The sequence below is a fragment of the Typopeltis vanoorti genome, chromosome 2 (genome assembly GCF_054136105.1).
Source record: "Typopeltis vanoorti isolate ZY-2024b chromosome 2, IOZ_Tvanoo_1.0, whole genome shotgun sequence".
In the NCBI taxonomy this organism is placed as follows: Eukaryota; Metazoa; Arthropoda; class Arachnida; order Uropygi; family Thelyphonidae; genus Typopeltis; species Typopeltis vanoorti.
In genome coordinates this window covers 91,237,098-91,260,857 of record NC_143550.1, presented here as the reverse complement: position 1 = coordinate 91,260,857, position 23,760 = coordinate 91,237,098, and the positions used below count along the sequence as shown (strand labels likewise).

Genomic DNA, 23,760 nt, shown 5'->3' with positions numbered 1-23,760 from the left:
TTCTTATGTTTTGTCTCTAGAACAGAGTTTCCAGATTATATATAGAAAGTATATTTAAAAAGATGTAAATACAGATATATTAAAAATAGAAAAAACTCTTCTCTCATGCATGGCACTAATGCGCTATAGGTTTACAACCTTTTGTGGATGCAAGTCAAAAGAAAAGAAAAAAAAAAAAGACAGTGATTCCACCTGATCCTCACATAATAGCATGAATATCTTCTTATTAACCTATAATACAAAACATACTTCTTTTTTGCAGTGCATGTTGGGAAGAGTCACTATCCAGACTAGTTTCAACATTTATTGAGGTGAAAAAGTAAAGTGGGTGTTCATCATAGGCCTGGAGTGGTTAGTATAAGGTGTAAGAGAGAGCCTGATAGTATTAGGAGAAAGAAAAGACAGATGGATAATGAGAGAGAGAGGGGGGGGGGAAGGCATCATCTCTTTTATATCATCATCTACCCAAAGGCTATCCTCTATTTTTCTTTATCAAAAATGTCATGCTCCTTAACAAACCAATTGAAATCTGGAGATGATTGGTACCCATGAGGTGATTAACCTTGCAGATGGTCTTCAGTTGGCCTTCTCTGCCTAGGATCGCTTTCCAGTCATTCCTGTTGACCATAAGTTCATAGTGAACTAAGAGGATGGAACCATTTTTAAAACCCTCTTGTTATTGAAAATAAACATAATTTTATCCCTCCCTCCTCCCAGTGAATATTGCATATTATAAGTGGTTTACACCACTTAGCCAAAAACTTGGTATCTCCTGGAATGCTTCTTTCAAAGTACAAAAATCATTGGATAGAACAGTAAAATTTCCATAATATACAATAATATTGTAAAGCATTTGTATGTTATATTGCTGGTTTTCAAATCCATGTTTTTTTCCTAACTTTTAAAAAACTATATTTTAACTCATTAATTATAAAAATCAAAATTCTCTTCCCATTGCTGACAGGCATGAGGCATTGCATGCATGCACACACACACAAAAAAAAAACTGTTCTGTTGTATGTAATGGAATGTTCAACACATTACATAATCTGTTCCAAATATGCAGGGCAAGATGGCAGCTGTAGAATGCTGTTTCCAATCAGTAACATTGAATCTCTAATGTCAAAGTACCTCCATTTAATGGCATTTACTGGAAGGCGACCATATGCAATTCTCCAAGTGAAATCCCTCCTGTTAATGTATCTTTGCAACTTTAGTAAGTTATTAATCAGATTATTATTGTTAGTACCCAACTGTGGAAATTTGTGGCAGAAGAGGTTAAGATTTTCTTATACAAAATTTTGCTGTTATTAATGAAAAGAATGTCAGTGCTATAATGCTGTAGCACTCTTAGAGTTTAGCACAGAATACGGTATTCAGGAGCAGTCTTAGCTCTCAGATCATTGTAATCATTTATTCCAAATAGCAGGAGATGAAAACTCAGTTGGTACTGCAGAAATCTGCACATATGTAATTGGTCCACAATATTTTTATGGATTTTTAAAGCTGTATTGCTTAAATAGCAGAATTTTAATACTGGAAACCCAAAACTTCATTGCTTCTTTGATAGTTGAAGAAATTACTTTTAACTTCTTGGTATTGGTTGAATGAAAACATTGCACAGGTTTATTATATAAATGTTTTTTTTTTTCAGCTTATGTAATATTATGATGTACAGCTGAGTGAGCAAGAAAGTTTATAGTTCTTTAAGTACTGTAGAAGAAAAGGAAAGTCATCCAATTTTCCAGTCCTCTAAGGTTTCAATGTTTTTATATATATTCTTGAACTGATAATATTGGATAGGTGGAGAAGGAAATTCCAAGTATAATGAGAAGTTCTTGCTGAGTGGTTAGTCCAAAGTGAATGCCCCCAAGATACCACTTTCCAAAATACCAAAAAAGAGGTATGTGGAATCATTATCTTTCAAAGTGTCTACTACATCGTTGACATATGCTAATACTTTGTTTTCCTTCATAGTTGAGGAAACTGTTATCCCTCAAACAACATACAAAATATCAGCTTCATGCAAAAAAAAAGTTCAGGAACGTGCAAAGAGTGAGAAACTAAGAGTGCATCCTCACTTCACTCCTTTTTGAATTTTGACTGGATGTGATAGGAACCCATTAACTAGGAGGCAGGTAGCTGTATTGGTATAGGCTCCTTTAATGATGGATAGCAGCATTCACTCACACCACTTTGTTGGTGAATGTGCAACAGAAAAGGATGCCAGACATTATCAAATGCTTGAGTGAGATCCACTGAGAGAACTACCATAGGACTGCTCTTTCACATTTTTGAACTAGACAAAGTAGATGCCAAACAGATTAAATTCAACTGCTCAACCTTTAACTCTGAACACCTGTGTGCTTTTGATTATGTATCTCATTCCTACTTTGAGCCTGCTATTGATAATTTTGAAAAATATCTTATGGTCAGTATTAGATGGAGAAATAGTCCTTCAGCTGTTGATTAAGATATGATCACTATTAAGTTTTAGAATGAGGACTGTGGCTTTCTACAAATTCATTGATATGTGACCTGTAGTGAGAAAAGAATTAAAAAATATTACTAAAATGGGAAGAATAAAATCCCAGGCCTCATGGTTAATTTCTGTCCCTGGACCTGATGGTCTAGGACAGGGGTCGGCAATTGACGGCCCGCTTGCTGCATGCTGCCCAAAAGTGCATTTTTTGCGGCCCATAAAAGGTTGACCATACTTACATGGCATATGGCCCATATGTTGAATTATTTAAATAATACATTTTTATATTATGAATAATAAATTAAAAATGATTTTATACCTATACTTCTTGATATCACCGTGCAACTTAGTGCGAGTCAACATTGTGAGTCATTATTATTATTATTATTATTACAGGCAGCTCCAAGGAGTCTTTAGACTCATCGAGGGAGGCCCAACATCATGTCAAGAACAACTATTCAACATTCACACAGTATCTATCATACTTCACCATGAACTCATTTACAGTCATGGCACTCACAACAGACTCTGGCAGCTTATTCCACTCATTTACCACTCTCCAAGTAAAAAACCTAGCTCTAACACCCTTGCTAACCACACTCTTACCAAGCTTCCATGGATGTCCCCTAGTCCTCCCACCACCAGTTCTATTCTCAAAAATATCCTCTGAATTAATCCTATAGAAACCCTTTAGCAGTTTGAATGTCTCAATCATATCTCTGCTTTTCTGCCTATCAACCAAGTTCTGCAACCCACAAATCTTCGACCTGTTTTCATGAGGTTCGTTCCATAGACCTGCTATCATCTTGGTCACTCGCCTCTGGATCCTCTCAACCTCCTCCCCATCAAGAAGAAACCTAGGTGACCAAATCTGGGCACAGTAGTCTAGATGGGGTCTTATCAAGGCTCGATACAGAGGAACAATAACCTGTTTGTCTCTGCTCGTTAAAGTGTTTTTCAGCAACCAAGTGATTTGATGAGCTGATTTTGCCACTTTTGCGATGTGTCCCCTAAACTTCAACTCCCTATCCACCAACACTCCCAAATCCCTGGCCTCGTCAATCTCCTGGAGTACAATTCCACCAATGTGATATACTGCTACTAATCTTTTCACCCCAAAATGCAAAACCTTACATTTTGCCACATTAAATTGACATCCATTCTCCTTAGCCTAGTCTTTTAAACGATCCAAATCATCCTGCAAAATTTTGACATCCTGAGCATTCACTATTGCTCTACCTAACTTTGCATTATCCGCAAACAGATGCACAGTTCCTCTGAGATCCTTTCCTATATCATTAATGAACAAATTAAACAGTAGCGGTCCAAGAACAGAATCCTGCGGCACACCACTAGTCACAGGCCGTCTTTTGTACTCTGCTCCTGAATAAACCACTGTCTGATATCTCTCTCTCTCCATCAACCCCCACCCTCCTATCCATCTCGCCAACCCTATATCCATTCTCAGTTGCTGCAGTTTACTGATTGTGGTATCCTATCAAAGGCTTTAGCAAGGTCCAGTAGAATCACTGTAAACCCGTTACCCTTATCCAGTTCAGCCGTCACTGTGTTATAGAACATGAGCAAGTTACTGAGGCATGATATACTCTTCACAAAACCATGTTGTCCCCCATACAGTATCCTATTTTCATCTATCCAATCTTGTATTTTCCTCTTGACTGTTTTCTCCAAGACCTTGACAACAATTCCTGATATGCTGATCGACCGGTAATTTTCAACAGCAGTCTTGGAACCTCCTTTATGCAGTGGAACTAATTTCCCCTCTTTCCACCCCCTCGGGATTAACACAGACCCAAGACTCAAATTAAACAAAATGGTCAAAGGCACTGAAAATTCTTTAGTCGCTTCTCTTACGACACAAGCTGGTATACCATCCAATCCTGCAGATGAATTTACATTGAAAGCAATTCCCATATAAGCTGTTGGTTCTTCCATTTTTACAATGTCACCACCTGGATGATATACTCTTACAAAGTGCTCACTCAGTAATTATATTATATCAACTGATTCGGTTACCTCTGTACCATCAGCATTCTTTAAAATCAATCTGCCGTATAAATTTTTTCTTTTACTTGCAACATATCGAAAAAACTGTTTTGGATTCTCTTTAGCCTGCATGGCTAATGTTCTTTCATAATCCGCTTTTGCTTTTCTTACCACACTCGTTACCCTTCTGGCCTGCGCTTTATACCGTTCATGTGCCTGCTGGTGGGAAACAGATCCAGGAAGATACCAAGATTTAATAATTTAGAAATCATATATTTCCCATATACAAGTAGTAAAAAGGTGTATTATCTTATTAAAATTCTCTGAATCAGAGATAGTTGCAGAATATTTTTCTCACTTAGTTGCAGAGGAAATTAAATTTTGCAAGAAATTATATTCTTGTTTAATCTTTGTTTAACCAGTGTGCATGCATTCCAAGTGTAGTGTTGAAGGTGTTAGAGAAACTAGTTAGAGTCAGAATATTAGATAGATGCAGGAGGAATTATTGCATAGGATAATGGGTAATGCAAGAATGGGAGGTTATTCCTGGAGATGTACTGAGGCCATATGAATATGGAAGTAAAAAAGAGATTTTTGCTTGGTGGATGGTAAATGAGCAAAATGCCTTAATGCCAAAGTGGATGGTGAATGCTCCACACAGAATATATTTAAGGCAAGGTATGATAATTATTGTGGTCTGTAAGTGTTCAACTTCCCACAATGAGTCTTCAGATCATAGAGGCTTGGAAATAATACTAATATTTAATCCTTTACACAAGTCTAAGCGAAGGTATGCATAAAAATCTTCATCAGTTGCCTCAGAATTGTGCTATCCTATAATGCATAGCATAATTCCTTTTGGAGTTGTATATCACTGCACACATTAAGGGAAAGGTCACTACCCAGACTGGTTCTGACCTTTATTCAGACCTCATCAGTGGAAACCAGACCCAGGAAGATACCAAGGTTAAATTAATGAAGTCATATATTGTCCATATATAAATAGTAAAAAGGTGACCTCTGGAATACTTTAAACTTGGTATCTTCTTTGGTCTGGCTTTCACTGAGATCTCAATCGGATCATTGAATGATTCTGAAATGTTCAGACAGATAGAGTGGTAATAATGGGTGACCTTAACTGTAAAAGCATTGACTGGAAGCAGAAAATAATGTGTGAGTAAGGAGACTGAATTCCTTAAGCTAAATAATTAGATTTAATAATATAGTCTGATACAGTGATGATGGAAAATATCACCCTGATGCCAACAATTGAGGAGAGTGATCATGTGGTTTTGATGTGAGAACAAGAGAGATGTTTGGAATCACAGAGCAGAGGACTATGATAAATTGAGAAAACCAATTGATGTGCATTGGCTTAATCAATTCAAGGGAAGAGAAATCAGCAGTGCCCAGGACTTGATCCAGAATCAGTTACTTATGGCAGCGTCAGATTGTCAGATAGGAGTAAAATAGATAAATTATGCAGGAGATTCTGAAAAAGAGGACATTATGAAGGAGTTATAATGAACAGGATCTCCCTCAGCATCACGAGAAGTGTATGATGCAGGGTAAGAAGGTAACAAGTGTAGTGAGGTAAGAGGAATTTAAATATGAAAGGAGATTGGCTAAAGCAGTAAAGCAGAACATAACTAGTAACATAACTACAGTTATGTTACTAGTAGAAAAAAGAGTGAATATGGAAGACTGACTTTTGGTGCTGGAGATGGAACGTGAGTCACATTTACTAAAGATATAGTGGAAATGTTCAGTGAGGATTTTGTTAGTGTATTTAGTCGGGGGGGGGGGGGGTTAAAAGTAGTGTCGAATAGCAATAGGAAGGAGGACTGATACTTTGATAATGAGGGGAGGAATGTTTAGAATATTATATAACCTTGATATTAATTAGGCTGTGGGATATCATAATGTATGTTACAGGAATGCATGAAATATCTGGTAGTGCCCTTGACTTAGTTGTTCAGCAGAAGTTTGGCAACAGAAACTGTTCTGAAAGAATGAGAAGAAAGAAAACTAGTACCACTGCATAAGGGGGAATCCAAGTCACTAGTATCGAACCATAAGTCAGATATATAATAATATAATAAAGGACAAAACCAGTCTGGGTAGTGACCCTTTCAGATGTGTATATTGCTATGCATTAAGAAAAGGGTTGCTGTTATATTTTACTTTCTGTTTTATTTCATACCCTGCTTTGTCTTTGTTTTCTTTACCTATAATTGAGGAATGGACAACTGCCTTAACTATCGGCTGCCACAATCTATCTTTTCTGCTATGTCTTATTTCCCATGTTCTATGGTCTAACAAATTTATTTGTTTTACGACTGCACCAGTTAGACAGTATATCGAGTGTGAGATTATAAGATCTTAAAGACAAAGCAGATATCATTTATATTCCCCACGTATATTATTCTTACTTTAAACTAGTCATAGCTTAAATATAATTCATATAAACTTCTGTCTTATGCAGGTTCAAATTTTTTAGGATAGTACATTGACAGAATCAGTCCAATGTGTTGTTCATAAACCATTTAATTAAGTCAAACAGAAATATGTGCAGAATGAGTTACATTCACATATATATACACACCATGTCATTACAATTCTCTTGCTAGTCTCAATTCTTTCTAATCTAACCTTAGTTCTAAACTAATTCACAATTTAGCATAACATTAATTGAATATAAGGCATACCATGTTTAAACTTAATTCAAATAATATACATTATCTCATAAACACAAACACTTGACATACATTCTTGTTCAGTATTATAACTATTTACAATTCTTGTTCAGTCCACTTTCACATTAACCTTATGTTCACACATGTCTTCTTCTTGTCTTTCTTTCTTTCTTTCCATCTGCCCACTCATTCCTGATTTTCCTCACTCAATTTTTTACTTATCTAAGTCGTATAGCTTATCCTTGTCCGTATAGCTGTACATTGCTGCCCTTAACTTGGCAGCAATGCACAGCTCTTTCCTTTCGAGATAGATGATTATACTTCTCACATGGCGATGGACCCAGGCAGAGGACTCGGAACCTTCAAGGCTAATATGGAGTTTATTTGCTGATAATGCTAAGTTTAAGTGATATACAGTAATCTTCTGTTTATCTGACTATATTGGGAAGGCATTTGGCTTTTCTAATAATTGAAGAGTTGGATAATTGAAGTACAATTACTTGGTGCTATACCAGAAGTAATTTCATTTGCAAAGGCCAGGTTCATTGTTTTGAAGGTCAAATAAATATTAGATTATTCTATCTGATTCAGAATCTCTGCAGGCTGACAGACTATTGGGAGATGTTAATGAATGTCAATTTAATCCATCTAAGCACAAGGTTTTTCATTTTGGACTGATGATATTTGTAGAAAGGTATTATATTAGTCGAAATTTGCTGCGAAGTCTAAAGCTAAAGACGTGGGGATTATAGTGAACAGAGGAACATATTGCTATGGTGGTTATGACATCACACCTGATAACTTCACTGTTGTTGAATAACTTACAGGGAAAATGAAGTTACTGTTTCACTTCACAATCCTTTGATAAGAACACATTGTGATCTTTGAAGTTTGAGAAGACAAAGGTGAGAAGATATTGTTATTATTATTGTGTGAGAATCTCCATGGAGTATAAAGACTTAAAAAAAAAAAAAAAACCTCTACACACATTATCTGTCTTACCTCTCCTCCTTGAGCACGTTGGCCAACATAGCATTCATAACAGTCTCTAGTTACCCATTTCACTCATTCACCACTCTCCAAGCAGTAAATGTAGTCCCTGATACCCTTGCTAATCAGATTCTTACTTAATTTCGGTATTTTTATTTATTCAACATACAGGGAAAATACAAGAAATTCTTGAGCAAAACTATTTATGGACTGATGGTTCAGCTAACTGATTGGTCATTGGCACTGTCTGGGAGGATATGATATGCACATTTCTGAAGCCTCCAGGAAAAGAGTGTATGGAGTAGTCATCAGTGATATGTTAGTCTGCGCAGCACCACATACAAAATGGTGACTGTGAAATTTCAGTATGATAGAACAATGCATGTTGGTAAGGGAATCTCACATTATAGACAGAAATGATTTGCACCTTGTGGCAGATAGGTATAGAATGAACTCAAGGTCATCTCTGGAAGCTGACATGGTTGGGAAGCATGTGGTCCAGGTTCTTATGGCTTCACAAGTATGTGGAGTGAGTTACCATTAGAAGCTACAAGAAAGTGCTGTTAAAAGTTTGGTTCATGTATTCAAAGAGTAATATGATAAGTATTTAGGCGTAAGTAACTAAAAGAGGTCCTCCCTCATGAGTCCTAAGATTTACATTTTTGTTTTATATTATATTGTATAGTTTCATGTTCAAAAGCTTTTCTGCAATAATAAAATCTTATTGCTAGGAGATCATTCTACACCATCACTGGATATTCCAGTCATGGAGCTCTCTGAGAGTAGTGAAATTGGATTTGATGAAGATGATGGCACTGACAAAGAACGGGCTTGTGATTCCCTAGTTATGTGCATTGTTACAACATTAAATCAAGGCTTAAGAAATGGTGGTGGCATAGGAGATGTTTTGCGAGCACCAAGTTCAAAAGTAAGTATCAGATAACAATAACAATGAAATCAAATTAGAACTACTCCTTACTTTGAGTACATTTGTCTAATTTATTATATATATATATACACACACATTCTGTATTGTCAGTATCCTTTCATAACACTGGTCTTTAGGCAATTGATTCTTCTTAATGGCTTCCTAACTTTGCAAAAATTGATAGGCATGGTTTGTCATCAGTCTACCTTCATGTATCGATTTATATCTTAACTAAGTCACATATTTGTGACTTAGTTAAGATATAAATCGATACATGAAGGTAGACTGATGACAAACCATTTGTGACTTAGTTAAGATATAAATCATGTTTCTTAGTCACATATTTGTGACTAAGAAACATGCAGTGATTGATTGAGCTGTGTAAGTGTGCAACTTATCTTGCAAGTAAAGATAAGCAAATGAACACACATGAAGTAAAAGCTCTGTGATTGTGGTTGAGGAAAATGAGCATTATGTGGAAAGGGAGATAATGTTAGGGAGTGCATTAGATTTAAAGAATAGTGATAATTGAATTGGTGAATGGTGAAGCATGAAAGAAATTAGGAGATTGGGGAGTTTAGCTGATACAAAGTGACAAGCATTGGAGTAATAGAGCCGTGAGAGAGAATAGGAGAACCAAGAAAACAGAGGTAATGAGAGAAAGATGACAAAGTGCAGGAGGTGAGGATGGAGAAATGAGTGGAAGGCAGGTAAGTGGGAATGCAAGGTGAGAGACAGTGAGTGAGGGATACAGGTGAGCAAGGAAAGAATAGCAGTTAAGTTATGTATTATTATTATTATTATTGTTCTGGGAAACTCCAAGGAGTCTGTCGACTCCTTGGAGTTGTTCCACACATGATGTTAGGGAGGCCCTAACATCATGTCTGGAACAACTATTCAACATTCACACAGTATCTATCATATCTTGCCTTGAACTCATTCACAGTCGTAGCACCCACAACAGACTCTGGAAGCTTATTCCACTCATTCACCACTCTCCAAGTAAAAAACCTAGCTCTAACACCCTTGTCAACCACGCTCTTCCCCAGCTTCCATGCATGGCCCCTAGTCCTCCCACCACCAGTCATATTATTTTCAAAAATAACTTCTGGATCAATCTTATAAAAACCCTTCAGTAATTTGAATGTCTCAATCATATCACCCCTCCTTCACCTATCGTCCAATTTCTGCAACCCACAAATCCTCAACCTATTCTCATAAGGTTCATTCCACAGTCCTGCTATCATCTTGGTCACTCGTCTCTGGAACCTCTCCACTTCCTCCCCATCACGAAGAAACCCTGGTGCCCATAACTGGGCACAGAAGTCCAGATGGAGTCTTATCAAGGCTCGATACAGAGGAACAACAACTTGTTTGTCTCTGATTGTTAAAGTATTTTTCATAAGCCAAGTGATTTGGTGAGCTGTTTTAGTCACTTTTGCAATGTGCCCCCTAAACTTCAACTCCCTATCCACCAGCACTCCCAAATCCCTGGCCTCATCAATCTCCTGGAGTACGGTTCCACCAATGCGATATACTGCTGCTGTTCTTTTCACCCCAAAGTGCATAACCTTACACTTTGCCACATTAAACTGACATCCATTTTTCCTAGCCCAGTCCTCCAAACTATCCAAATCATCCTGTAAAATTTTGACATCCCGTGCACTCACAATTGCTCTACCCAACTTTGCATCATCAGCAAACAAGTGAACACTTCCTCTCAAATCCTTTCCAATATCATTGATGAACAAATTGAAAAGCAGTGGTCCAAGAACAGAGCCGCCCTGCGGCACTCCACTAGTCACAAGACGTCTTTTTGACTCCACTCCTGAATAAACCACTCTCTGGTATCTCTCCTTCAACCACCCTCCTATCCATCTTACCAACCCTATATCTATCCCCAGCTGCTCCAGTTTACTGATTAGGGTTCCATGTGGTATCCTGTCAAAGGCCTTGGCAAGGTCCAGTAGTATCACTGTAAACCCATTACCCCTATCCAGTTCAGCCGTCACTGTCATAAAACGTGAGCAAGTTACTGAGGCATGATCTATCCCTTCACAAAACCATGTTGTCCCCCATACAATATCCCATTTTCATCTATCCAATCCTGTATTCTTTTCTTGACTAATTTCTCCAAGACCTTGACAATGATTCCTGATATGCTAATCGGTCGGTAATTTACAACAGCAGTCTTGGAACCACCTTTATGCAGTGGAACTATTTTCCCCTCTTTCCACGCGCTCGGGACCAACCCAGACCCGAGACTCAAATTAAACAAAATGGTCAAGGGCACTGACAATTCATTAGCTGCTTCTTGTACAACACGAGCTGGTATACCATCCAATCCCACAGATGTATTGACATTGAGGTTATGCAATAGACTACTCACCTCCACTTCATTAACCACAATTCCCATATAAACTACTGGTTTATTCGTTTCTGCAATGTCACCACCTGGATGATATACTTTTGCAAAGTGCTCACTCAGTAACTCAACTATCTCAACTGATTCAGTTACCTCCCTACCATCGGCATTCTTTAAAATCAATCTGCCATGTACATTTTTCCTTTTACTTGCTACATATCTAAAAAACTGTTTAGGATTCTCTTTAGCCTGCATGGCCAATGTTCTTTCATAATCCTTTTTTGCTTTTCTTACCACACTCGTCACCCTTCTGGCCTGCGCTTTATACCGTTCATGTGCCTGCCAGTCACCTTTCTCCTTAAATTCCCTCCATAGTTGTTTCTTTTTTTGCAGCTCAAGCTTAATGGTGTTATTCATCCATTTAACCCCTACTTGATTTATTATTCGGACTCTAGGTATACAGTCAGCCATTGCTTCATGCAAGCACTTCCTAACTACCTCCCATGCACTATCAACTTCTAGTCCTTGCAGTTGTACATGCCATGGCACTGAGCCAATCAAACTCCTAAGCTTGTCATACTTTCCCGCCCGATAATTCCACATGTACCCTGTCTTAATTGAAAATTCTACACCTTTAGCCACCTCCCAAGTCAAGACCCTATGATCACTCTCACCGATTGGTGGCAATGTGGTCATATTTGTTACAACCAAATCCTCAGATGTAATTACTAGGTCGAGCACTCTCTGACCCCTAGTATTTTCCATCACATGCTGTCGCAGATAGTTATCCCTTAATAACCGCATAAAATCCAATTCCTTCCCCCCCATGTGTCCTTTCCCCACCCTAATCAATGCGACCATAGTTGAAATCTCCCATAATAATCACCCTCCTTCCACTCATTTCTTCTATTTGCTTGTGCATACTGTCACCACCATCTTTTTCATCACCTGGTCTATAGCAGCACCCAATTGTATATTTAGTTCTGCTAGCCACAATCTCACACCAAATGGCCTCAAATGTGCTCTTTTCTCTATCCTGCAATTCAACTTCTATTCTCCTTGGCTGTAGCTCATCAGCTATCATCAACAATACTCCTCCCCCCATTTTATTCTCTCTGTCATTCCTGAACTCACTATACCCATCACATTCAATCCCACTAGCTATATCATCTACAGTCAGTGATTTTTTGAATGCAAAATAGAATCAGAGGAGTGCTTGCCTTGAAGAATGATAAAAAGAATGATTATGGCAATTAAATGAAGTGAAAGGGTGGATGAGGTGATTATTGTGGTGAGTACATATGATATGTGCGATATTGTGAATCAGGTGACAAGAAATCTGAGGTGAGTGTTTGAGGTTGTATGGCAGAAGGATGTGAGAAGGAGGATAGTGGGCATGTTACACTGGTATGATAATACACTGTTGAGGAAAGTATCCATAATGAATGTATAATAGTTCTTATGTGTAAGCTGGTTAACACAGCTGGTTAAATACTACTTAGTGAGAGTATGTCAAAAGAGAGGTTTGGATTATGGGGATCCCTGCAGTGCATTTAAGGATAGAAGAAAGAGATGTATACAAAAGACAGACTGCATTTGAATGAGAAAGGACACAGACATCTGGAAAGAATGTTGTTCTCTGGGCAAGTGAAAGTATTAGTGTAGAGAAACTAGACATGTCAGGGTAGATGGTAGCAAGGAAGGCCTCTTTTGCATATTTTCACTTTTGAGAAAGGGGAATATATGGTATAATGCAGAGTCCAATGGAGTCTGGAGGAGAATAATAATAATAGAAACACTAACAAATCATTGATGATTTATATACAAATGCCAGAAGCATTAGAAACAAAGAAGATGAATTGGAGGCATTGATAGCTTGTCCAAAGATTATTCGGATCACTGAGACATGGTTGATGGAATATGATTTGGCAGGATAGGAAGGGCAGACACAGTAGTGAAGTATTAATTATGAATAATGATGAGTTGTGCCCTCTCAGTGTGGAGGATTTTCCAGGAAATGGCACTAATGGTTTTGAGAGCATAAGGTGAAGGTGAGCAGGGTTTGTTATAAACCCAGGGAACATAGAAGGTGAAGAGCAGATGTTTGGGCAGTTGAGTTTAGCAAGTGCAAAACAAGTTATCATTATTGGGAGATATTAACTACAGTACTATAAGCTGGGAAGAGGAAACAGCATGTAGTAGTAAAGTAGTAATAAGGAAATGGAATTTCTGCAGTTCCCTTGAACACGATGTTCAGGAATTTTGGATCTGGTCTTAGCATCAGGGGATATGATTGTAACTAAAATGATATCCCTGCTCGTGAGAATGCCATGTAGTCTTGACTTTTAGGATGAAGAAACATTCAGAAGTATCTAAGAAAGAGAAAGACATTTATGTGGAATTGTAAGGCAGGTGATTATGATAATCTTAGAAATCTGTTTGGGGCAGTGGCAGTTCCATGGATGGAAGAATTGGAATGGTGAGATAGTATCAGTGCATGAGAACTAATGAAGAAATATTTATTAGCAGCGATAGCAATTTGTATATCTTGAGTAAAAAGAAAAAAAAAATTGTTGTAAAGTGTATAAAAACAATATCAAATGGGAACTGTAGATGAAGAAAAACAGTTAATGGAAGAAGTATAAGGAGAGAAGAAGGGAACAATGCATGAACAGTATAAGACTCAGGCTAAGAAAGTGATTAGCATGATAAGGAAAGCTAATCTTCTCAAAAACTTATGAGAAGATTAGCCTTGAGATCCAAGGAAAATCCAAAGGAATTCTTTCAATATGTCCAGTAGGAGGAGAAATGACTATGGAATTATATATAATAGTGGATTTTGTGTTTTAAAATGGGTGGAGTGTTTTTTTACATAAGATGAGATAAGACCAGTAAGGGGTTTCCTCTCAAAAAGAATTCCAGAAAATAAAAAATAAGCACATCAAAAAGTTCAATAACCTTTGCAAATCTAAATCACTACCCAAAGTTCAACCTCCCCATACATTAGTCAACCTATCTTCTAAAAGACAGCGAAGATGCCGTTAGTGCCCTAAGCCTTAGACACAATTTTGCCGTCGCACCTATGGACGTTCCGGTATTGGATATTATGTACAACATCGAACGTGGAATCTGGCACTTAGCTCCAGAAATAGCCAATAACATCAGACTTGACGTAGCTAACATTCTCTCCCATTCTTCACCTCCTAAAGTTAATTTATCTTCCAGTCAACTCTCTGCCCTCAAAAAATTACGGAAAGAAAAAAATTATCGTCATCACCAGAGCTGATAATGGTAATGCCACTGTTGTTCTCAACTCCTCAGAATATAATGGGAAAATGGATATTATTCTCCCTGATCGCGCTACCTACATACCACTGGAACACAAGCCCACAAAAATTCAAGTTAAAAAATTAAAAAACCTCCCCTTAAAAATGTTACTTCCTAGCCTCCTGACATTACAAAAAAACTCAAACCATTCTGTTCTCGTCCCCCCCCCCAGATATACGGTTTACCCAAAATCCACAAACCTAATTCTCCCCTAAGACCTATAGTAGATGCCACCAATGCACCTTGCTACAAATTATCTAAGCAGTTAGCTAACTCTTTGAAATCCCTCACTGGTCTTACCTCATCTTATGTAAAAAAAACTCCACCCATTTTAATTGTTATTGTTATTTTCCTTTTCTAATGTGTTTTTTTTTTTAAATTTTTCATTTAAAAAACTTAATTGAAAATCCTACTTTAAATAATACAGATATATTAGTCAGCTTTGAGATCATCTCTTTGTTTACAAATATTCCCCTAATTGACACCTTAACACTCTTAAAAAACGTTTTTCCTTCTGATATCTTAGAGCTCTTTTCCTTTGCCATCAACTCTGGTTATTTCTCTTGGAAGAACAAAATCTACAGACAGATAGAGGGAACTGCCATGGGTCCCCCCCCCCTCTCACCCCCTCTAGCCAATTGTTACATGGAAAATTTTGAAAAACGAGCCATTGACTCTTTCCCTCTAAAACCCTCTATCTGGCTAAGATATGTAGATGATGTATTCTCTATTTGGCCTCATGGCCCAGACACATTAGATTCCTTCCTCTGTCACCTCAATAGTCTACATCCAAGAATCCAGTTTATGATGGAAAAAGAAAATAACAATAGTTTACCCTTCCTAGACACCTTAGTAACATGCCTTCCTAATGATAACCTTTCTTTCTCTGTATACAGAAAAACCTACTCATACAGGTAGATACATTCACAATCTCTCCCACCACCATCCCTCCCAGCAATATGGCATTATTAAAATTCTGACCAATAGGGCCCACAATCTTTGTTCCAGTAAAACTGCCCTATTAACCAAACTCAAACACATACACAACACCTTCCTTTCCAATGGCTATAATGACTACAAAATTAAAAATAAAATCAAGTCCTTCCCTATTTCCTGACCATCTCTTCAGAAGGACTTCAGAAATGCCATCACTATTCCTTACATCTGTGGTACTTCAGAAAAAATAGCCAGATCATTAAAAAAGTACAACCTCCATACAGATTTAAGCTCCACCATAAACTTGCTACCCTTATCCACTCCACTAAAGACCAGCTCCCTCCTCTTTCAGTGTATATAGAGTACCTTGTTCCTGTAAACTTGCCTACTTCGGACAAACAGGCAGGTCAGAGCATCCATCCAGTTCTTACATCTGCAAACACGATTATGGTCAGTCTGGCCTTGCAGACGATGTTTTGGATACATCCCACAGAATCTCCTGGAAAAAACTACCATGCTCCACCATAGTAAATTCAAAAAAGAAAGACTGTTCTTTGAATCTGCATCTGCACTCAGGAATCAACCTAATTTAAACAAATATGGTTGCATTAAACTTCCCAAAACTTGGGAAACTTTAATTATCAGATCCCTCTTTACATCTCAGGCCACCTGCAAATGCCCATAGAGGGCACACCGCCTAGATAGGACTTTAGTTTCACTTTGTATTGTATTTGTGTGTGTGTTGTTACAAAACGTTTTTGTAATCCCCGAAGATGTCTCTGTGATGGAGACGAAATAATGGACGTATTAAAATTAGTTTTAATCCTTTCTCAGTGCTGTTTATATTCCATAAACCTCTAACATGAATTCTTCACAGCACTTAAGCCTCAACACACGGAAGTTGGGAAGAGTTATTTGTAATTAGTACAGATGTGGTAGCCCTTCAGGAGGATTTCAGTAAGCTGGATGGATGGAAAAATGAATGATGATGTCAATTTAATTCAAGTAAATATAAGGTCTTGAAGTTTGTGATTCATTAATGGGAGGCTGCATACTCTGTTTGTGGATGTGTGCTGCAGGACCCAAGAGACTTTGGGATGATAACTAATAGAAATGTGAAGTTTAGTAGATATATTGCAAAGGTGGTGAGGGTAATCCTCAGAATTACTTCTGCAGTACTGAGAAAGAAGCTAACCGGCAGAGAGAGAGAGAGAAGAGTGGCGATTCCATTGTATAAAACCCTACTCAGACAACATCTGGATGCTCAGATTTGGTCACTAGGAGTTGAAGGCAATAAATTAACCTTGGATAATTCTAGTTATGAGGATAGACTGAGAACATGCGGACTGCAAAGTTTGGTAGATAGAAGGAGAGAGATGATATGATTGAATCATTTAAACTGTTGAAAAGCAGTTGCAGAATTGCCACTGGGGAGTTCTTTCATATGGGATGATGTGAAAGGGAAGGTGCAAGGGCCATCCATAGAAGTTATGAGTGGAAGTGGTGAGCAAAAGGGTGAAGAGTGATGTTTTTGCTTGGAGTGTGGTTGGACTGGAATGCATTGCCTGATAGAGTACTGAGAATATAAACAGTGAATAAGTTTAAGGAATGGTATGATAGACTTTGTGTTCTCTAGGAGGGGCTTCCTATGATGAATCTTCTCTCTCTGAGCAAAGGCAGTTCATGCAACTTGTTGCATGAATTAAATAAAAGGCATGAACTGCAAATGTGTATGAAGAAAATGGCATTGATACAGTGGATGGACAGACAGCCTGTTGTATATGGTTGAGTTCAATTCAGAAGTCAGGTGATGACAGCAGTATATTGCAGTGCTCTGTACTTTGTACTTGGGCTAGTGCTACATAATTTGTACATGTATTTCATTTCTTTTCAAACCAATTGAGCTGAAATATCGAGCTATTTGCTAATGCAAACAGCTCGATATTTCTCCTCAAATTATTTCCCATATCAATAATGTACCAATCATATAGCAGTGTTCCAAGTAGAGAGCACTGCAGCATACTTCTAGTCATCACCTGCCTTCTCCAGAATTCATTTCCTCCATATATAATAGTTTGTATGTCCATCAACTACCCTCATATCCATGTCACTTTCTTCATATACATTTGCAGTTTGTGTTATATGGACTGAGAAAAAGGGATTTTGCAGGATTTCTTTGCTAACTCAATCAGTGTCACTACTGTGTAGCCATTTTTATTATTCATAACTATTGTTTTTAAGAAAATAACAACATATGCTAAAATATTAATTATAATAATGTTAATTAATACTTCCTATATTTTGGCAGTGTTACATTGCCATCATCAGGGATCACAAAAAGTAATAATATGTGCATGCAGGCACCGTCTGCACATATCATTACTAAAAAGTAGTGATCACAAAAAGCATTGATATGTGTACAATAGATGCCTTTCTACCAACAAGAAAGGAAATAGAACATATAATTAAGAATCTTCCTAATAATAAATCCCCTGGGTGCGATAATATCCCAGCTGAGCTGCTGAAAGCTTTGACCAGCAATAATAATGTTCTGAATGGATTCCACTATTTAGTGGAATCCATTCAGAACATCTATAAAATATTAGAATTACCTGAAGTTTTTACATCTATCAGCATACCAATTCTAAAGAAAAATAATGCAGAAAATTGCAAAGATTACAGAACTGTGAACCTAATATCCCATGCATCTAAAATTATTTTAACCATTGTTAACAAACAAATTGAAAGAGCCTTAATAGGTGAATTGAGTGAACAACAGAAAGGCTTCAGAAGAGGAATGGGAACCATTAACTGGAACTAAAAACACTAATAGAAAGATCACTTGAAAGAAATAGAAACATTTACATATGCTTCATAGACTTTCAGAAGCCCTTTGACCGGGTTAAACATAATAAAATGTTCAATATATTAGATAAATTAGACAGATCATAAGATTATAAAAATGATTTACACCAAACATAAAATGCAGCTTTTTAACTCTGAGGCTCCTGTAGTGAAAATAAAATGAGGAATTATACAAGGTTGTATCCTTTCACTAAATCTATTTAATATCTATAGTGAGACAGTGATGAAAAAAGATTGAAAAATGAAAAATAGGAATTAGTATCAATGGTATAAAATACAACAATCTTAGATATGCTGATGATACCATTCTAATAGCAGAAAACCAAAATAAATAAATCAAATTACTGCAGCTATTAATTGAAGAAGGTAAAGAATTTGAATTAGATATAAATGCAGAAAAGACCCAATTTAAGAAAATCTCAAAAGAACACAGATCTGAGCCAGATATATTCATAAACAATGTGAAAATTGAACATATAACAGAATACAAATATTAGGCACCTACTTTACTGCAGATGGAAAGCTACATAAAGAAATAAAAATAAGAATACAGCCATAGCTAAAGATGCCTTCTCGAAAAATAAAGATCTGCTCAGAAGTTCTATGGGTATCAAGACAAAGAAAAGAATGATAAGAACGTTAGTGTGACCAGTTTTCACATATGGAAGTGAGACCTGGATATATTCAAGAAGAGAGAATAAGACAACAGATAATGGCCTTTGAAATGTGGTGTTCTATAGGAGAGCTCTGAAATGCACAGAACATGTGACAAATACAGATGTCCTACAGAGAGTGAGAACACAGAGAGCTTTATTACAGGAAATCATTCAGCGAATGATGAGATTGGCAGGACATGACATGTACTGAGAGGTTCAGCCAGAGGATACTAACAGTTTTAGAAGGAAAAAGTATGGGAAAAGGATCAAGAAGCAAAAAACGAAGAACATGGCTTGAAAATATAAGATCATGGACATGATCAAATGGCCATGCAGAAACAAAAAGGAAAGCCACCAACAGAGAGAACTGGAAGCACATAGTGCTGCACCCTCTCACTGAGGAAGCTACATGAATAAGAAGATGTGCACACTGGCACTGGTAAATGAAGCTGAGGAAAGGCAACCCAAATTGGGCATAGTCCTGAATCACTAGTGAGCACCCTTCCCTCAAGTGAACTAAATTGGATGGTCTTGGCTGTTGGGCTGAAGATCTGAGGATGAGTGCTTCCCAAATTTTGGGCAGTTTCATGCACCCAAATTTGTTGAGGTTTGGAAAGCTTCTAAGGGTTGAGGCAGATTCCAGGAATAGTCTCTCATATTTGTATTTGCTGTGGTGCAAAAGAGTGGCCTGAGGTAAGTGTCCAAAGCATGGTCATCAAGTCCAGAGCAGCTGTAATGGTGGAAATGGGTGTAATCCATGTGTTCAGAAATTCTAATATTGGCTGTAATAGGACAGTTTGCAACTCCAAGGGACCTGATAGAGGTCAAGGGAATATGGCTGGTCTTTGGTGGAGTGGATGAGGATTCCAATTTTTTATGATGGTCTGTAAGTAGTTGTAAGGCCGTATTTCTTTAGGATTTTTGTTAATTTTTTATATGTGCCCCAAATATATGGAATGGTGATAGATTTTTATGTAATCTTTACTCTGAAGGGGAAGGGGGGGGGGTATAGAGTTTTAATATTTGTGGGGGATTGTAGCTATTGGTTGAGAATGTTGTCAAGTTGAGTAGTTAGGGCAATGCTATCAGAACTGATTAATTTTGCCCTGTTATATAGGGTTTTTATAATCTCATATTGTTGAGACGGAGGTTACGTGACTGCTGGTGGATGTGTCTACCAGTATGTGTGGGTTTTTTGTAAATAGAGAATGCCAGAGATCCATCAAGCTGGCATGTAATCAGAGTGCCTAGGAAGGAAAGATGTTTTCCTTCTCTAAGGTAAACTGGATTCTGGGATGTTTAGATATGTTAAGAGAGCGTTTAGAGTTATCCATGCCATGTGGCCAAATGGAGAACACAACATTTACATAGCATAGCCAAACAGTAGGTTTATGTGAGGCAGAGTTTAGAGTTTTTTCTTCAAAGGTCTCCATGAAGAAGTTGACTGAGTTTTTTTGTGTGAGAAAAAGTGTTGCCAGAATATTGTGAGAGCACTTAGGCTAAATGTTTGGTTAATTCGTATGTGAGAGAGTCAATGTCATCCACAATGGTGCACAGAGACATATTTTGTTTATGAATTTTTGGTAAGCCATATATTCTGGAGAGTGGGAGGGAGATACATCTGGAGTTAAACAGTTTTAGTTTATTGGTAACTTCCACAGACCAAGAAGTGACTTTTTCAAGGAGCCTGTGAAGTGTTCTGATCTGTGTATTAGTGAGATCATATTCTAAAGGAAGGTAAGTAGACTGATCTCATAGTGAGGAGGCAAGCTTAGTTGTGTAGTCTTTTTTTAGTTTAAAACCACAGTTAATCTTGCTTAATTGGGCAGCCTGGATGGCCGAGTAGTTAGCGTATCCGCTCTCCAGCCAAGAGACTGCGGGTTCGAATCCTGACGTGGACATGGATTTGTGATTGTCTCTGGCAATACTAGTGGTGGTAGTGGTAGATGGCATTGGTGTGGTTGAAATCAGTTTGTGGACTGAGTGGTGGAGACAGAGATGTAGAGCAGGTGCCCTCCCTCGATGAGTCTTTGGACTCCCTGGAGGTGTCAAAATAATAATACTGTATTTTTCGATAGATAACATGCACGTTATCTATACAAAAAAGTGTAAATTCATTAAAAATGAACATGTGCGGTATATACATTAGAAAAGTATGAGAGGTAAATCAAATGTATAAACAAAACTAAGGTAGAAGTATTACTTATTGAACATTACACTATTCAAATTCAAAAAATTCTTCATCAGACTCGATATTGAAAGAATCAATTGCTTTAAAATTTCGTTTGGTAATTCTTCAGCTTCATAATCATTGTCACCAGACACCACTGCATTCCCTTGTGCTTTAATGAAACCATTTCTAACACAGTTTTCATTACAGCAGCCCAACTTCCTACAATCCACGTAACTATATCTTTATATAACATTCTTTTCATCTGCCCTGTTTTGTTATATTCATGGATGCCATTCATCATCCAGTCTTTCCACTTAGCCTGCAAATTGTCTTTGAATGGTTTATTTACTACAAGATCAAGGGGTTGGAGTTTTTTGTTAAACCACCTGGAATGACAGCCAATTTGGAATATTTACAATTGTTTTAACTTTTATTTTTTTTCTGTTGTTTAACAAAAATGATTTAACAAAAATGCCATTTTTGTTAAACCACCTTTAACAAAAATGGCATTTTTTTATTTTGTGAAACCACCTTTAATAAAAATGGCATCTGTTGTTTAACAAAAATGCCATTTTTGTTAAACCACCTGGAATGACAGCCAGTTTGGAATATTTACAATTGTTTTAACTTCTGCTGTCTTGTGTGCCCTACACGAATCTAACACTAACAAAAATTTTGGATTGAAAAATGCCATTTTTTTTTCTTTTGCCATACATTCTTCAACCAAAATTTCATAACCTCGGAATTTATCCAACCTTCACCATTAGCAGTAACAATAATATCTTTGGAATCACAACCTTTTGGAACAGGCTTTCTTTTGAAAATCACTATTAGTGGTGGTTTGGAACCATCTGCAGTTACACAGAGAACCACAGTAAAGTTAGGCCTTTCGTGCTCTGCTGTAGCAACTGAATGGTGAAATACTTCAGCCTTTCGCCATTCATGAACACTACTTTCTCCAACATTGAACAATCTAACAGCTTCACGATTCCCTTTTTCCTTTGCTTCTTCTACCACTTCAAGCTTGAACTTAGGATTTTCTCAGATAAGTACTTCTGTCTTCCATGGGTAATTCAGATCTAATAAGAAAATATAAACATATAATGATATATTTTATGAAATGTTTTAAAACAATGTACAGAATAATCGACCACTGCTACTAGCAATGCACGTGCTTTTAAAGAATTCCTCTGTCCTCTCCCTGTACTTCCTTACTCTACTGCTAGTGGGCACATGCACGTTATCTATACATCAAAAGAAGCGATGAAAATGTTGGGAGTGCACGTTATCTATCGAAAAATATGGTAATAATAATTAATTATAAAAAGTGAATAAATTACTAAGCCAGTTGTACCTTTCACAGAACTGCGTTGTCTTTTCCCCACAGATTATCATATTCTCATCTCTCCATTCCCAAATTCTGCATTTGACCAGTACCTCCAAACATGATGTATATATATCTCTGCCTTAGAGATTCTTTTATGCAGTAGAACTATTTTGCTCTATTTCAATTCCATTGGGATCTTACCACAGCTAAAACTTAAAGCACATGATCATTATTGTATAAGACCCTGATCAGACCATACTTAGACTATTGTTCTCAAATTTGGTCCCCAGGATTTGAAGGGGATAAATTAACTGTGGAACGGGTACAGATGCGGATAACAAAGATGGTTTCATGACTGTACAATGTTAGTTATAAGGATCAGCCGAGGGAATGTGGACTACAGAGTTTGGTGGATAGAAGGAGAGGTGATATGATTGAGACTATTAAACTGTTGAGAGACTGTCACAGGGTGGATGCTGGGGAGTTCTTTCACTTGGTGGAACAGTGGGAAGTAGCGATAACAAGGGGCCATCCCTGGAAGCTATGGAAGGAAGCCGTGAGCAAGTGGGTGAAGAGTGGTTGAACTGTGGAATGCATTAACTGATAGAAGATGGTTTTGGGGCATAAAAACACACAGAAAATCTGACTTCAAACGGAAATGGGAAAAAGAGCACTTGGAGCACCTAAAACAGGTGGGCATCCATCCATCGGTAATGTGCCACACCAATCCTCACCATGTAGTCCTTTTGTGTACTGTTCTGGAGGGTCAACTCTATGAAGATCAGTCACTCCAGTCATACTATCCATCCATCTCGTCGACAGTCTATCCCTCCCTCTTTTTCCAGTCGCTTTACCTTCTATTACTGTTTTGAGAAGTCCTTCTTCCATGCTTTCAATGTGTCCAAAGTATTTCAACTCTCTTCTGTTAATATCCTTAAGGAATCTTAAAAAGTTCGACTGATCCTTTCTAGCACCCATCCATTTGTCTTCCTTTCAATATACGATATC

At 37.4% G+C, this 23,760-nt stretch overlaps 1 protein-coding gene across 1 annotated transcript in view; it reads left to right on the top strand.

Moving 5' to 3' along the window:
• Itpr (Inositol 1,4,5,-trisphosphate receptor) overlaps positions 1-23,760 on the top strand; it is a 1,112,489-nt gene that overhangs the window by 1,029,161 nt on the left and 59,568 nt on the right. The window contains exon 55 of the mRNA XM_090401920.1: positions 8,907-9,103. Within this exon, the coding sequence (XP_090258046.1) occupies positions 8,907-9,103 (197 nt within the window). The remainder of the gene's footprint in view (positions 1-8,906; positions 9,104-23,760) is intronic.